This window comes from Danio rerio, chromosome 22 (genome assembly GCF_049306965.1).
Source record: "Danio rerio strain Tuebingen ecotype United States chromosome 22, GRCz12tu, whole genome shotgun sequence".
In the NCBI taxonomy this organism is placed as follows: Eukaryota; Metazoa; Chordata; class Actinopteri; order Cypriniformes; family Danionidae; genus Danio; species Danio rerio.
The window spans coordinates 41,242,273-41,260,186 of record NC_133197.1 but is presented as its reverse complement, the minus strand read 5'-3'; the positions used below and the strand labels follow the sequence as shown (position 1 = coordinate 41,260,186).

Here is a 17,914-nt window from a genome sequence, read left to right as displayed (position 1 = left end):
AGTAAATAATATTAGACTAGATATTCTTCAAGACACTTATTGTATTATTTATTTATTTGTTCTTCAATTCAGTGATGATGTTATTATTCTTGTGGTCACTGGCCTACACGAGGAGGCGCTAAAGCGCTTGGTGCCTTCACGCTCGAAACAGACGAAGAGGATCAACTTCAGCCAATCAGAGGAGCGCTTAGTGGTCGCGAGCAGCAACGGACAAGCGCTTCAACAGAACACACACACACACACACACACACACACGCACGCACACACAGCAGGCATCAAAGTGTTGCTGCTGTAATGATGAATCTGGGGTGAGTGTGTCCTTCACTGAGCCTTCGTCATTAGTAAAATGCTCCTTTAAGAATGTAAGATGTGCTGTTTGTCCTCGACTCGTCTCCGCGTTAGTCGCTGATGTACGGATATGGTGTGTGTGAGTGTGTGTGAGTGTGTGTGTGTGTGTGTGTGTGAGTGTGTGTGTGTGTGTGTGTGTGTGAGAGTGTGTCAGTATCAGTGCTGTGTGTGATAGTTCCCGCTCAGCTGTGTGTGATATATGCAGGACAGCAGCTCCTCCAGTAACGGCTCTCTGTGTTCTGCTGCTGCTCTGCTCTTCATTGCAGTGATGGTCTGCTGTTTCAATTGGAGAATGGCAAACCCAGGCTTGTGCTGGCGAAATATGGTGAGATCATGAGCTCCAGCAGCTTGTTTTTACTCCTCATATCTTCTATCTTGTACATCTTTAATCTACATACTAGAAACTATATGTCTCTGGACATTTCAAACTAGAAGTAGTAGGTCAAATGTTGTGTAATTTACACTCATTTAACACTGAATGGCTTTAGGGAAGCAGAGGTTATGTTCAGTGTCTGTGTTTGGCTGATGATGATCACACTTTATACAGGTGCTCAATCCAAGACGTCTCATAAGAAAGCTTCTGGTCGGGTAAGTGAGTCTGTATGGAAGAACTAACCGAGGTAAAGTTGGTTTTATATTCGCACATTTGTTCATTTAGCAGTCTCTATATTGTTTACAATGCTAATTTGAATATTCGGTCAGTGTTAGCATGTAAGTGTGTCTTCAAAGCAACATGAACACTATCTAGTAAACAATGCTGTACTTTAATAATCAATAGCTGCTAATGTGATTTCACTATTTAGAGTTTGCAAATAATAATAATAATGACTGAATATCTGAATATGAAAGCAGCTTTACCTCCATGAAGATCTATCTTTTGCTTTTTATCGATGTTTTCAATTGAACATGCCTATATTCTGATAGTTATTATGCTATTATTATGCTTTGTGTGATCCTCAGAATCCTCCTCGGAAAAAAACAATCCAGTTAATCAACCCTAAACCCGGCCCATGTCAACCAGACAGAGATGAACCTGGGCGGAAGCACAAAGATGCACCAGCTGCTGGTTCAACAGGGAATTGTATGGAGCGTCCCAGAATACCGAATGCCAGGCGCAGGATGGACACCATGTCCAGCGAGGCTGCAAGAGTCCAGTCAGAGATCGACAGGAGCATTGTCACGCCGCAGAACGAGAGCGTGGTGTGTTTGACACAAGAGCAGTTCCAGCAAATCCTGAGCTCCATCAACAGTAGATCTGCTGAAAACACACACTCAGGTGAGCGTGTACAGTATAATGATCAATGTTAGACATATCTTCATCCACAATAAGGACAACACTACTGTTAATCTTGCTTGTAGAAGCGGTGGTCAGCTCAGAAGAAAACTGTGCTGGAAAGACCGGAGCAGAGGAGCCGTTTGTCCTGGAGGGCTGTGACTATAAGCACCGAGCGTCAGAGGAAAAGCCAGACAAACTGTAAGACCGTCTACCATATGAAGACGCTGACGTCACAATCAAAGCAGAGATGTAGTGTGTACTCTCCAGTTAATTCACAAACAATTCATTTATTTAGCTTTCCAAACAAGATCGAGGACTCCATTTCTCATCATCATGTTTGAGTAAAACTCAGAGATGGCGGAGGTCTTACACTTCAGCTCTAGACAGTCAGCATTAGCGGTTGCTCGTGTAACTCAGGTTTGGTGCAGACTAATTAGATCAGAAAACAGCACTAGGACATGATTATTTACACACACTTTAAGATTATTAAATTTAATAAAACTATCAAAACTAAAAAGGTTATGTTTACATAAAACTTGTCAGCGCATAGGCTTCATGTCCATCATTTTAAAACCTGTATATGCCTATTTTGTTCACAATAACAGCACACCAGTTCATCCACTGACTTTGCTGGAAATACACCGGGATCTTTAAACAGAAGTTTGACTTGTGCAGTGTAATATGGCCTTTGGTGTGCCCCAGGTCAACAAGCATGTGCACGTCTATGTCTTCTGCTTTCCTTCAGGATTCTGTCAGATGGCCAGCAGTCTGGGTTGTTCAGCACATTTGGAGAAAGAGAAAGAGAGAGAGAGAAACTGGAGGCCAAGAAAGCTCAGTGGAGAAGAGAACTGGGTACTGTCACTAATGAGCATTTATGCGGACCGTTCTAACAAGGCTTTCAATGTTATTGAGGACAAGTTCAGTTGTTGAAGGCAGAATTATTCACCCCCCTGTTTATTTCTCCAATTTCATTTTCATTTCGGCTTAATCCCTTTATTATTCTGGGGTCACCACAGCGGAATGAACCGCCAAATTATCCAGCATATCTTTTACACAGTTTTCCCGGTGCAACCCATCACTGGGAAACATCAATACACACTCATTCACACCCATACACTATGGAAAATTAAGCCTACCCAATTCACCTGTACCACATGTGTCGGGACTTGTGGGGGAAACTGGAGCACCTGGAGTATAATCATAACAGTGTTAATAACTCATCTCTAATAATAATGATTTATTTCCTCTTTGTCATGATGACAGTAAATAATATTAGACTAGATATTCTTCAAGACACTTCTATACAGCTTAAAGTGACATGTAAAGGCTTCACTAGGGTAATTAGGGTAACTAGGCAGGTTAGGGTAATTAGGCAAGTTATTGTATAACGATGGTTTGTTCTGTAGACTATCCAAAACAAATATAGCTTAAAGGGGCGAATAATATTGAGCTTAAAATGCTGTTTAAACTATTAAAAACTGCTTTTATTCTAGCCCAAATAAAACAAATCAGACTTTCTCCAGAAGAACAAACATTATCAGACACACTGTGAACATTTCCTCAATCTGTTCAACATATCTATATAATATTTAAATGAGAAAATACAAATATTTAAACAAGAAAAACAAAATCAAAGGGGGCGAATAATTCTGACTTCAACTGTTTGTATATATATATATATTTGTTGTACACAGAAGAAGGAAAGTTCTGCTGCTGGTTACTGAAATGGCATGTACAACTGTTGTATAAACTGTGCTATTTATAATAACTTTTATTTTTACTTTTATCCAAGAGGGCTTTTATTATTAGTATACATTTTCCAAAGCTCCAGATAAACTCTGGCTCTATGTATGTCATCTTGACATTCTGATTGGTGGGTCGGTTTGCAAACAAATATAGATATCTGCTATTTGAGTTTGCGTCACAAAAACTTGTGTTGTAATGTAATATAATATAAATCATGCATTAACATTGTAATAACTGTGTAAATACTTGAAATGTGTGGAAATGAATGACATTTGCATGTAGTGATTCAATATAGTGAAAAGGCTTGTGAATTGCCTGGCATTGCTGAATCAGCTGCAGGGAAATGTTTGTCTGAGCTGTCGATTGTTTTACAGATGAGCAGATGGCCCTAAAGAGGCAACAAAAAGCCAGACTCAGAGAGAAGACTGCTCCGAATCAAGCATGTGAAGTTAGGCTTAAAGACCTCTCTGACTCCGTAAGTAATTTCATTTTTATTTTATTCTATATTGGTGTTGTCATGATGTAATGAGTATTAATGTGTGTATTGCTGTGTAGTGGTGGGCAAGGTTTACTCAGTAATGTGAACTATTTAATTATAAGCTATTGAAAAGGACAAATTAAATGAGTGTTTTTCACAAAGCCTACGGTAGATTTCACTTTGAATAACTGCACACTGTGTTTTACAATTTTGTAGATATTTATAGGCCTACACTACCTGACAAGTTTTGTGGCTGATCCCAGTTGTAAGAGCGACAAATAATAACTTCTAGATAATCGTTTGGAAAAATGGCAGAAGGTTGATTTTTCATGAATCAAGGACACAAGATTCTCATAGAAATCAGTCAAGTTTGGTGAAGGAGACATCATGGTTTGGGGTTCATGTCAGAGATGTATGGATGCAGTCCTCCAAGCTCATGATGGAGTCAGACACAATCTTCATTCTGTCTCCACTGCAGCAGGACTTTATATTCTATACTGGACATTATTTCTGTTCAGTGATGAGACTTTAGTCTGAGCAGAGTCAGACCGCACTGTCCTCATCAAATCAGTCAACATCAACACATGATCAGATTTATTGTGAGGCCTATTATCGTTGAAATTCTATTAAATTTGATGTGTATGTCTATGCATGATTGAGATGTTTGTCTTATTGCAGACTGCTGCTGCAACAGAACGGTTAAAGCCCAGAGCTCCTCCTCAGATGCAGAGAGAGCTTCCCGCTGCCATCCGCTCTGCCTTTATAGTGGGGGTGAGGGATCAGTGCTGTGTTAAGCACTTTCCAGTCCACACTGAAATGTTGTAAATGCTGAAATCGCATTAGTGCATTTATCTTCAGCAACACTGTAAACTGCACACACTGTAACACACACACACATGTGCTTTTGGTAAATGTTTTGAGGGACGTTTGAAGTCTTCTGTGATCTGAATATAAAACTTTTGGACGATGAAAGACCTTACATCTATTAAACCTTGCATCTGTGGAATGTAAAAACTAATAGTTAAATAAAACTGCATGTATAAGTGAAGAACAGTACAGTATTGTACAAAATAACAGCAGTACAGCGTGACTGACCCCAATAACCCAAGTCTTTAGTATATCATTTATTGATACATGGAAAACAAATAAGCAGTAGGTGCAGCAGATTCTCAGAAAACTAACAAGACAACAGAAACAGCATTTGTGATATCACCCCACACGTTCTCGATTGGATTAAAGTTCAAGAAACCCTTTCCTTCAAATCTTACAAAAACAGCAGCTAAATGTGAGCGGCAAGATTTGATCTGTAAAGGTTGTCCTGTTTAAATCCGAAAGCATTTCTGCTGCGTGACTCTACAGCAGATGAGTTATCTGTGCTGTTTGCTGGGTTCAGGAAGCCGCGCCTGTGGAGGACATGTTCAACACTCAGAGAGAGGAGCAGCAGAGACGCTGGTTACAGGAGCTGGACCAGCAAATACAAGAGGCCAAACTACGCCGCAAGCATGACAAGCAAATCAACAGCCAGGTAAGCCTGACTCACGAGGAGTCCGATCAGGATATTTAGACGATATAAATAGTCGAACCTTTTTTCATGATTTTGACACGAATAAAGAAAGAAAGCATACATTTACATGTTCTCCACCACTGTAGATTTAACTACAGGACACATCTGTCATGGCATCTTCTGTAAAAGCATTAAATAAAATCATGCACTGATCACAATCTACCTCATATCAATTAATACATATAATAATAATAATAATAATAATAATAATAATAATAAACAGATTTCCAGCTCTAACATTCATTCATTCATTCATTTTCTTGTCGGCTTAGTCCCTTTATTAATACGGGGTCGCCACAGTGGAATGAACTGCCAACTTATCCAGCAAGTTTTTATGCAGCGTATTCCCTTACAGCTGCAACCCATCTCTGGGAAACATCCACACACACACTCATACACTACGGACAATTTAGCCTACCCAATTCCCCAACAGTGCATGTGTTTGGACTGTGGGGGAAACCGGAGCACCCGGAGGAAACCCACGTGAATGCAGGGAGAACATGCAAACTCCACACAGAAACACCAACTGAGCCGAGGATCGACCCAGTGACCTTTCTGCTGTGAGGCGACAGCACTACCTACTGCGCCACTGCTCAGCTCTAACATGTGAACACAGTGCAGGAATACTTCTGAACCTGGTTTCATCAAGTTCAGTGTCCGTCTCTGAAATGTCCCGTGAGGGTGACGCATGATTGCAATAATGTACAGCAGACGATCTTTGCCTTATAGTCTGTTCTTTTCCTACACAGGTGGAGGACATCGAGCTTTGGGCCGCTCATTTTGACTCTCTACAACAGCCGTTGACTGTGGCTCCTAAACCAGAGGTACCTGACAGCAGTCTGTCTCATCATCCATCTGTGTCTGGGTCTCTGTGCACAGCATGGGAGGGCATGAGCGCGTGTGGAGCGGACAGTCTGGGAAGGGCCAGCGTTGACACTGCTCAGGGAAACAAACAGAGGTCCAGGTCAGTTAGAAGACAACTCGTCAACACATGACATTGCACAAGCTGGCCACTTTATTAGGTACACCCGTTCACTCGCTGTTGAAGCATTTGGGGGATCGGTTGTAGGTTCAGTCTGAGCATCTGAAGATGATTTAGATGGCAGAATGTCAGCTTTACTGAAGCTGTTGACCTTTTGGGAACTGTAAGCACAGCCAACTAGACAGTCTGTGAAAGGCCTTGACCTTAAAACAAAATGCCAAAATGCTCTCTCTGTCTGTCTCTTCACCTGTGTTGGGGTTACTGTTTAAGAGCAGATCCTAATCAAAACATGTTTTCAGTTTAAATTGAGTTCATTTTCATTTTATTGCTTAATCTGGGGAAATGGACTCGCTAAATCTCCTCAAATACACGCTGTCTAAGAGGATTTTCAGCTGTAAAGACCGAAATGCTCTTGTGTGGTGTCGTGCAGTTACCTTCGCACAATGACCGCCCTGCTGGACCCTGCTCAGATCGAGGAACGAGAGCGTCGGAGACTCAAGCAGCTTGAACACCAGGTAGGATTCAGACATTGCTGTATGGCATAAACCTTTATATTAATGATATTTCTGAGATCATGCTGGAATGTGCAGCAAGCCATTGAGGCTCAAGTAGAGGAACGCCGACGTCAGAAAGAGAAAGAGGAGGCACGACGACGAGCACAGGAACAAGAAGAGGAGCGGAGAGTTGAAAGAGAGCAAGAGCGACTGCAGCAGCAGTATATGAAAGACACCGAGCGACAAAGACACAAAGAGGTGAACTACACTACACACACGCTGAAGGAGAAGTAATGGAGTATACATAACACACTCCTGACGGACAAAACCAGTCAATGAGAAACACTGGCATCTGTTCAGGCTCAGACGTGTGGCTACTGGTTATAGAGAGGTTAAATATCGAGCACATGCAAACACTGACTGGATATCATCTTTAATAGGTGGATTCATCCAAAGCTAGTAGAAAACAAGCAGAATTTGGCAACTAATGCTTATAACTATCTAATGTTTTTATCTCTTGACTTTGGTCTGCTGATATCCTGCTCAACATTATTCCTGAACTTTTGTCTGTGTAATTTCAATAAATTGGCAAATTATTCATAATTGTTGTATGACAGGGAACACGCTCTTGTTTTGATTTTATATTTAGATTTAGAATAATATTAATGTTATATTTAGATATTTAGATTTATAAAAAGGGGCGACGCAGTGGCGCAGTAGGTAGTGTTGACGCCTCACAGCAAGAAGGTCGCTGGGTTGATCCTCAGCTCAGTTGGTGTTTCTGTGTGGAGTTTGCATGTTCTCCCTGCATTAGCGTGGATTTCCTCCGGGTGCTCCGGTTTCCCCCACAGTGTAAACACATGCGGCACAGGTGAATTGGGTAGGCTAAATTGTCTGTAGTGTATGAGTGTGTGTGTGGATCTTTCCCAGAGATGGGTTGCAGCTGGAAGGGCATCCGCTGTGTAAAAACTTGCTGGATAAGTTGGCGGTTCATTCCGCTGTGGCGACCCCAGATTAATAAAGCGACTAAGCCGACAAGAAAATGGATGAATGAATGAGATTAATATAAGGGCTGGGATCTAGAAGGTATCTGTGGCAAATGAAAGTGGTTAATCTTTTGCAGGAGGTGCAGACACGTAAAACTGAGGAGCTGTATCTGAGCATTCAGAAAGCGCAGGAGGAAGCGCTTAAAGAAAAACAGGTCCAGAGAATCAGAGACTTGGCTAAGAAAGGCCATGATGTGTCCAAACTACTGCAGAGCCTGGACGGAGCCTCGCAGGGTAGGAGAACAGCACTTGAACATTGCATCTGTGTTGATTTTGTATGTGTTATGTAATGTTATGTTGTCTTTCAGCCCTTAGTGGTGAAGATTTACACGGTTCACCGATTTTACCGTCATCCAAAAGTCAAACCCAGAGAATGACGACTACTTCACTCATAACTTCTCCAAGAAGAGATACCGCTGTTCAAACAGGTCTGTCTGTTCTGCACATGGAAAAGACTACTCTTGTTGCATGAGACGTGTCCAACATTTAGTTTGTCCAGTTTGATTCAATTTAATTTATTTTAACTTAAATAAAAGTTCCTATCATGCCTTCAAAACCTGCAAGGGTGATGCATATATTGGTAGATTGGCTCAGTGAAAGCAGCGCAGTGATACAGAGCATTGATTAAACTGACTGGAACTACCTCTGCAAGTTACAATGCACCCGTCAGCCAATGAGAATCAAGCATTCGGACAGGTCATGACATAAACGTGCATATACACACGGCACATATGAGCACGATGTAATGTCAGTGTCTGTTCTTTTCCAGAGGTCAGTCATCAGCCTGAGAATGAAAGCATTAGGGATCCTGCTGGCGCTGGAATGACAGACACGGCTCCTCTGAAGGCTCAACATGGCAGGAAAACCCACCACGAGGAGCTGAAAGTATCCGACAACAGCAAAGAACACACCTGCAGTGCATCTAAAGAAGCCGGCGCTGACCCTTATGAGCCTTACGCACGCACCGGCAGAAACCACAAACCTGAAAAAAAGCCCGAGTGGAACACAAAGAGACCCAGTAAAGCATTCGTCCCGGCGTCTGAGAGATATCCCAAAGCCCTACAGAGACACCGACAGGAGAGCCGGAGACAGAGGCAGATCGAGCTCATGGCACTGGTGGAGAGAAGCGCACCTCAGCCAGAGCCGGTTCATAACCACAAACCTCAAGCACAAAGACACCGACAACCACCACAGCTACAGGTGCAGTTCACCATATATACACCACACACACACACACACACACACACACACACACACACACACACACACACACACACACACACAAACACACACAACACCATAACACCAGGACTAGTCATGTTTTAATTAGCTCATTGTCAAGCACTAAACAGTACTAGTTAACCCTGAGTTCTGCTAATCCAAGCGTAATTGGAGTCCTGGCTTCATGCTGTACACCCGGCCCACACTCATGCTACTCTGCATATTTCAGCTAGTGTCATTGATTGGACGAACACTGTGTGCAGCTTGTTTATGCAAAGGTCTTGCTCATTCGTTAATAATAATTCTTACATGTATATAGTGCTTTTCTGAGTTCTCTAAGTGCTTTACACAATGGGGGAATCTCCTCATCCAGCAGACAGCAGAACACACACCACACAGCAGCTGATTGGTGGAGAGGAGATGAAGCCAGTTATGATATGGGGAGGGTTAGGAGGCCATGACGGGCAGATTGTGGATCAGTGGGCAGATTTGGCCAGGATGCCGGGGTTAGACCCCTACTCTATTCCAGAGATTCAGGAGTTCAGTTTAACCAAGGTCCCTTTTGAAACTCAGTATGCTCGGGCATTCTGTCTGAATGTGGAAACATCAAATTCTCCAAAACCGCTTGCCAAGCTTACCAATACATTTCATATTACAAATAATTAATAAAATTAAACAACAGCTGTCGGCTTAGCTTCATTTCTAAATGTTCATATCACACTAAATCTGCAGAAACTCACGTCTGGTCCAAGCCCCTCCCCCAGGTTATATTCAGTCTTTAGTGATTGATGATTGGCTCCTGTACAAGTAGGCGGAGCTTTATTCACCAAATACGATCGATGATTGGCTCCTGTACAAGTAGGCGGAGCTTTATTCACCAAATACGATCGATGATTGGCTGCTGTGCTAGTAGGCGGAGCTTTATTCAATTCAAAAAGATGCGAGTGGCACGTCTTGTGTGTTCTAGTGCAGTGTTTCTCAACTGGTTTGTCGCGACCCAAAAATGGGTGGCAGGAACATTTTCAATGGCTCGTGGAGTGTGTGGTCAAAACAACAACAACAGTTTAATTTTTTACTTATTTTGCTTATACCAGACTTTATTATGAAATGCGTGCGCCATGTGACATTTCATTTCATTATAGCAACAAATATGTGGAAGCACAAGTAAGACCCTGAATATGTAAAGTATGGATATATATATATATATATATATATATATATATATATATATATAGACGACAAAAAAGACTTAAAGCCTCAGTGTTAATGTGGTGAGGTGCTCTCATAAGAGAACATGAAACCTTCTAAAGTAAAACAACATTCAGAAGCCAGAAGACATTTTATTAACAGTTTATTATTGACAGTAGTTGTGTTTTTACTCTGTAATATTTCTAAAATTTGAAATATTATAAATATAATATATATTATAAATATAATAAAAAATGAATACAATTTAATTATTCCTAAAATTGTATTAGTTCCTAAAAATGTGGGTTGCAGCTTGATAACCATGTAAAAATGTGGGTCTCATGGCCAAACCAGTTGTTCGAGAGTCTCTAGTATAACGTCTCATCTGAAAGTCGGCGCTCACTGAGCAGTGTAGAGTCCCCGTCACTATACTGGGGCATTAGGACTCACACAGACCACAGGTTGGGCGCCCCCTGCTGGCCTCACTAACACCACTGACAACAGCAGCCCAGTGTTCCCATGAGGTCTCCAATTCAGCTACTGACCAGACTCAGCCCTGCTTAGCTTCAATAGGCGACCATGTGAGAGTTGCAGAGAGCGAGCTGCAGACAAGCAAGTGCTGAAACTAAAAGACCTGCTCTTTCTGTGAGGAAATGAGTCTCGCGTGTTCAGAACTCAGGGTTAAGCACAGTGTACAGTACAGTAATGTGAGCCGTCTGGAAGTGTAAATGATGAAGTGTTGATGTCGGTTCTTCTTTTTATTCAGGGTGAAAATCAACACCGAGACCCCTCAGCCATCAGCGCTGACAGGTGAGTGTTGTGTGTGTTTTTCCCAGACGCATGCATTTTACACAGTCACAGAACCGGCTTTAGTTCAGTCAAGCGGATTTGAGGGAGACGGAGGTGAGAGGTCACTGGGGAAAACATCAGTTCTGCTGTGAAACGCTGGCTTCAGGATCTACAGCCACTTTACATGTACAGCGGGGAAACACGTCAGCATTTTCCTCAGGAAGCGCATTCCTAACGGTGCTGTAGAAATTCTGCCTAGATGTTGGTAACAACTGAAGAAATCCATATATGCCAAGACTGCAAACTAATCTAATGAGTCTACTAATGAAGCTCTGTGTTATGATGTGAAAGAGGAAGAGTGTTGAACAGATGAAGAAGGGGAGGCGTAGATGGGCAGTGAAAGCCCAGACAGCAGCTGAAATCTCTCAGTAGTTCTTCAGCAAGCCTCTGCCCTTCCTCAATGTCCAGCATCTACATCAGCAGGAGGATGAAGATGAAGCCAGGGTGGACATTTCAGCAGGACGATGATCAGGGACTCAGCCGAGGAGACTCTCAGATGCTTTCAGAGGAAGAACATCAAGCTGTAGAATGGCCTAGCCAATCACCTGACCCCAATCCAATAGAGAATACAGCTCAGATTTGATAGACGAGACCCACAGAAGCAGCAAGATCCTTACACTCTGCTGAAAAACTGACACCTGAGCAAGTGATGTGGCGTCACTCTCCATATGCGGCCCGTTTACTGTTGTGTAGTGTAATGGCAGTGTTGAAGGAAGGTTTTCTTCTCGTGTTGGTATATGGCAGTCAGAAATGCATTGATCAGTTAAAGAAGTAAACGCTCAGCTCCATTCTGAACACTTTTATAAAGAGCACATCTCTTATCTCCAGCAGAGGAACATCTCCTCCGGTTACCGCAGTGAAACAGCACGTACACCGGCCGTCACAGCAGCGCTGTCGTCAGGTGGAGGAGGAGATGGCACAGCCTCCGTTATTAGATTACGTGCCGTATGTGCGCACAGACGAGGTCTATCACATGGAAGCCCTGGCTCCGCTTTCCAGACCCTCAACACGTGAAGCCCAGCAGAGAGTCAACGCAGGTGAGCAAATATAGAGGAAGCTGTTTAACCGTTTACAGCACGCTTTCACCACACGGGACTCTTCTGTTTGGTGTTACACATTCTCCTTGAGCCTTGCTCATCATGTGCTATTATTGTGCTCTTCATATGGTTTACTTTCCATGACATGACTGATGAATGCTCCAAGATTATTCTGATTTATTTTAAAGACACTGAGTTATTTGTACTTTTACCTAATATTAGTATTATTGACTAAAACTTGTATTGTTTTATCAGTGTAATTTATTTTAACTTGAGGACAAATATTCTGTTCTCTTTACATCTGTGAGAGAACATCAACAAAATTCACAAGCACAGTTACTGCCGGTTTATTATATTATTAATATATGATTAATTAATTATTATATTATTATTAATGCTTAATTATATTATTATTATTAATGCTGATTTATTATATTATTATTATTAATGCTTATTTATTATATTATTATTATGTATGCTTAATTATATTATTATTAATGCTTAATTATTATATTATTAATGCTTAATTATATTATTATTAATGCTTAATTATTATAATATTATAATTATTATTATTATTATTATTATTAATGCTTGATTATATTATTAATTCTTTATTATATTATTATTATTAATGCTTAATTATTATATTATTATTAATGCTTGATTATATTATGAATGCTTTATTATATTATTATTATTATTATTAATGCTTAATTATTATATTATTGTTAATGCTTAATTATATTATTAATAATGCTTAATTATTATATTATTATTAATGCTTAATTTTATTATTATTATTAATGCTTAATTATTATAATATTATAATTATTATTATTATTATTATTAATGCTTGATTATATTATTAATTCTTTATTATATTATTATTATTAATGCTTAATTATTATATTATTGTTAATGCTTAATTATATTATTAATGCTTAATTATATTAATATTATTAATGCTTATTTATTATATTATTATTAATGCTTAATTATTATATTTTTATTATGATTATTAATGCTTAATTATTATATTATTATTATTATTATTAATGCTTAATTATGATATTATTATTAATAATGTTTTTTGTATAAATCAATAGATAGTTCCTCTGCAGTGTTTTTATAAATCGCTGAGAAGGCATTTCAGGTGTTCAATACGTTGCGTGTCTGTCTTGAAAATAATCATAGGTGCTGGAAAAAGTGCTTGATTTGGATCAGGCTGTGCCTGTATGAAATCTATTATGAAGGTAAAGGTTTGATTTGATTTTTTTGTTCTGAAATGTGTATTATGTGGGCTGGAGTGTGTGTGTGTGAGTGTGTGTGTGTTTCGCGAGCGGGTCGCTGCTATCACGGGGATAGAGTGGAGGTTGGTGATGCCGGCTCAGCATGGTGATGTCTATCAGCCCAACCCTAGTCTATAATCAGCTCTTCACATGCTGGATATGAACAGATGTTCAATGGTAGATGACAGAGTTCAGTGTAACGTTTGTGAAACATGTCAAATATTACTGCATAACATCCATGATAATACTCATGCCCTGTTTGTCTGTTGATCAGCTGTTTGGATGATCCTGATATTTATATTGATCATGTTTCTCCTGGCAGGCGTGAGCGGCGGCGGCGGCGGCAGCAGACAGGCGACTCCTCTGCTCCAGCAGGACCTCAACAGCACTGAGCGGCAGCAGGCCATACTGAAGGGGCTCTCTGAGCTGAGACAGGTGATGCTCCGCTTAGTTGCTATCTGTTTCCCTAAAGCAGGGAAGATTTGAATGAAGGAACTCTTGAATATCGGTAATTAATAGCATGTAGTTTTATAACATTATATTATAATGGAGCATTTCTTGCATCTTCTGTAAACAAATATTTCAAAGTAGATGAGAATTGTAGAGTAATGGAGAGGATGCCGTCTCTCAGCTTCCACTCATCGTCAGTGACTGGTAGAGATCAAATATGGCTTCAGTGGATGCAGAAGTATGAATCAGCCTCACCTGCGTGCCTTTCCCATGAGGGTTGAGTGTCGGCCATGGTGAGGGGTATAGAGCGCATGAAGGCTGTGCTGGAACACATGCTCACACTCGACACAGAGTATAAACAGAGCAGAGGAACGAGACCACACACACAGCAGGGAAATAACTGACCGATCAATTACAGCCTCTCAATGATGATTTCCATTGTTTTTTTTTTTTGATTAATTGCCCAGCCCAGCTTAATGAAATGTTCACAACAGTATTAACCGTGCGCATGTAACCGCAAATGTCTGCATGTGATTCTTTCTCTTCAGGGCTTGCTGCAACGACAGAGAGAGCTAGAGACCAGTTTAAACCCAGCACTGCAAACAACACAACCGAGAAACTCCTCCTCACAGTTTAGGCCTGTTTGATCATGAGATGAGGCCAAATCCAGCACTGTTTGACCATTATTACATGTGGAAAATGGACCTGCTGAAACAAAGATGTGTGTGAATTAAGCTAACAGAGTGAGACGATCTTATAAAAGACTCGCAACACAGCTGATATGGGACTCTGGGTTGCAGGATTGATTTTAAACTTCTTTTTTCTTGAATGTAAAGTTTACACTTTTCCCTAAATGTGAATTGAATTAATTTAAATAATAAACTTGAAGCGGCTCAGCTTGTGGCAGTTATTGTGTGTGTGTGTGTGTGTGTGTGTGTGTGTGTGTGTGTGTGTGTGTGTGTGTGTGTGTGTGTGTGTGTGTGTGTGTGTGTGTGTGTGTGTGTGTGTGTGTGTGTGTGTGTGTGTGTGTGTGTGGACAGTATTGACAGCGCTTCACTTTCCCACATGTGTTTATGTTTCAGTCTTATTCCAAAATGGAGTAAATTGACTGATTTCCTCAACATTCTACACACAATCCCCCAGAATGAGCATGTGGAGAGAGTTTGAAATTGTAGTAAATGTAATAAAAATGAAAGCTGATAAATCAGATGTACATCAGTATTGACAGGCTTTAGCTTGAAGCTCTACATGGAGCTCAGGTTCATTCTGTCTCCACTGATCATTCTGGAGATGTTCCAGCAGCTTCACTGGAGTTCAGCTGTGCTCAATCACTTTCTCCTCATTGCACTATCTTCATTTTGGAAGAATGCCTCCCGCTACAAACGCTCCATTCATCTTCTACATCTGCCCCTCACTACACAAGCCACAACCTCGTCTAAACTTATGACGCCGGCGATTCAAGCCACCGGAGAGAAGCCGAACTCACTGATCACCTAACGTTAGCGGTCCACTTTCGGTAACGTGCATGCTTTAAGGGGAAGTCTGGCGAGATGAGCGTGAATAGAAGGCTTCAAATGAAGAACTCACCTCTCAGCCTCCCGCTGGTCAGCAGATCCATAACATTCCGACAGCTGAAATAGTTCGAAGGCAAATGACCAGGCGATCTAATCCATAAACATATGTCCACAACACCTTCATTCGTCGATATACATCCATGAAAGGTGCACTGATATCCAAACCAGCTGCTGGTGAGAGTGGAGCCAAACTTTCACGCATAAACAGTGGCTGTTTCTCAATATGCGTTCTTCAGCGGTCTTGCGTCCTCGTGTTCTCGTGCAACGTCATCATCAGCTGCCCAAGTTCAGTTCCAATACTCAAGATCGCAAGTACGGAGGACGCGTGAAACTTCCCGGATGTGTTCTTGATAGACTTGAGCACCGAACTCACTCTGGAAGTCCCAGAAGTCATTGCGACTGGAGGTGGGAAGCGCTGCACTTTATTTAGATTTATTATTAAAGTTTGGAGATATTACTTATTTAAATCGGGAGTTTACCTAAATGAAACGGTGAAAGTAAACATTAACATGAACATCTTAATAAAGGAATAAACACATTAAGGGTGTTTGTTTGCTGAAATTCGTATTAACATCTGTTTTATTCATATTGTGCAACATAGATTTATAATGTTTTTATGCAAAATATATATTTTGAAAAGGGGAAAAACAGTAAATCGTTGTATGAAGGCTGTAATGTTTAAATAATTTCCATTTAAAACGCGTGAAGGCCACATGACCATCAGGAAGAACGCAGCATCCCATTTCTCAAAGGACGCGTTCTCTGCCCTCGCCGTCTCCTGGGTTCGTTCTTCTGAGGACACCTGGCAACACCGCTCTCCAGAAGAACACAAGTCCGTTCTCTGCGTTCTTGGAATTGAGAAACAGCCATAGTAGCGATCTGATCTACAAAATGGCCGCCGGCCTTTGCACTCTGAACTCTTGACCGTGACTCCAAGGAGCCAATAGCTTAAAGGGGAAGTATCACCATCCAATGAGCTTTCCAAAACTGGAGACGGTCCCGCCTACTCTCCCGACAAATTCATGAATGGACTGCGTGCAGAGACTTTAGCTGCGTCCCAAATGGCACACTATACACTATGCACTCATGCACTATGTACTTCTGCACTTACACACTCAACAGGATAGTATATGTATGTAGTGTTGTCCCAAATGGCACACTAATGTTTTTTTTTACTATACGGAAATTCAAACCGTTTCCCTGATGCCAAATCATTGAAGTAAACGGCCGAATTATCAAATAATACCTATCGTGAGTATTGCCGCATTCACCATCGGGAGGCGCTATAATCACTCTCGTAAAAGAATTTTGCTTTCACTATCCAAAATAAATAAAGTTATTCAACATGTCCGTCCGATAGCTCCGCCCCTTCCGCTACGTAAGCAAACCTGTAGTCGTTGAGTGAGTGAAGTGTCCATCATTACACACTTCATTTTAGCGGCTGAATGAGTGCATCATCCAGGTAATTAAAGTGCACTTATTGTTTTAAGAGTTTTCAGTGTGAACGCACTACTTACACTATTTATACTACAAAATGGCGTAGAATAGTGCATAAGTATGCGATTTGGGACGCAGCTTTTGATTCCGGCCAAATAAGCTTAAGATTTCCAATCATGTTGAGATTACAGAGTTACTTATCATGAATGGAGTAAAGCCATGATAAACATTACATTCACACAGTTCCTATTAAGTGGCAACATCGTTTTTTAAGTGGGAAAAAAAAAAAAAAAACATTTTAATAAAATTCTGAAATGAGTATTACCCAGCAAGTGATAAGACAACCTACACATCAAGCAGTAACCCTGTTGTATCACGCCAATTGTGACTCTCATATCAATACACCTGAACGTCAGTCAGTTATAATGACAATAAGAAAACAATTTCCTGCTCGACTGCAACAAACAAGAGGAGGACATTTCTGGCCATGGAGTAGCTTTTCATACTTATACTTGTGTTAAATACATTCGAGTTTTAAAAACTTCTATATCAGTAAGGGGTTTAAACTCATCTCCATCATCATCTCACCAGCTCTCCAAGAGGTTTCCTGGACTTCCAGCATAGAATCGCCCCACACGCTCAGTTCTCCTCTAATTACCACCCTGCAGGAGGACACATGCCCACTTCTACAACCCTGACACATCGTGACATTAAGTATTGGAACATGCATTAACAAAGGCGCTTCATTCACAATCATCCATACACTTATGAAGACTCCTCTCACGAATATCAGCCAATACTATTAATCATGTCTGCTGTACATGTGCCATGTTGCTCAGATTTCATTTATAATTCTCTCTTGTTTTCCATTTTAGAGTTCAAGACTGCCAGCTCCTGAACAGCCCTTATTCAACCCATCACACTCTTCATCC

At 40.9% G+C, this 17,914-nt stretch overlaps 2 protein-coding genes across 41 annotated transcripts in view; one reads left to right on the top strand and one right to left on the bottom strand.

Annotated features, from left to right (window-relative positions):
* Window positions 1-16,459, bottom strand: part of ip6k1 (inositol hexakisphosphate kinase 1) — a 45,152-nt gene extending 28,693 nt beyond the window's left edge. The window contains exon 1 of the mRNA XM_073937696.1: window positions 15,559-16,459. The gene's annotated coding sequence lies outside the window, so the exon portion shown is untranslated. The remainder of the gene's footprint in view (window positions 1-15,558) is intronic.
* ccdc66 (coiled-coil domain containing 66) lies at window positions 174-14,867 on the top strand. Of its 40 annotated transcripts, none has more exons than XR_012398006.1 (20): window positions 174-308; window positions 615-673; window positions 896-936; window positions 1,309-1,624; window positions 1,708-1,822; window positions 2,370-2,476; window positions 3,745-3,845; window positions 4,527-4,619; window positions 5,242-5,373; window positions 6,162-6,376; window positions 6,825-6,909; window positions 6,985-7,146; window positions 8,012-8,168; window positions 8,243-8,362; window positions 8,704-9,134; window positions 11,110-11,153; window positions 12,024-12,229; window positions 13,844-13,956; window positions 14,113-14,264; window positions 14,520-14,867. XR_012398006.1 is itself a non-coding variant. In XM_073937671.1 (19 exons), exons 1-19 carry the CDS (start codon window positions 295-297, stop codon window positions 14,616-14,618), a joined length of 2,610 nt encoding a protein of 869 aa, XP_073793772.1. In that variant the 5' UTR covers window positions 174-294; the 3' UTR covers window positions 14,619-14,867. The 40 variants fall into 40 exon arrangements, 23 of the variants coding, with proteins under 23 accessions (XP_073793772.1, XP_073793774.1, XP_073793771.1 ...); XR_012398004.1 differs by having other exon boundaries at window positions 13,844-14,029; window positions 14,153-14,264; XR_012398005.1 differs by having other exon boundaries at window positions 12,021-12,229.
* Window positions 16,460-17,914: the final 1,455 nt, after the last annotated feature.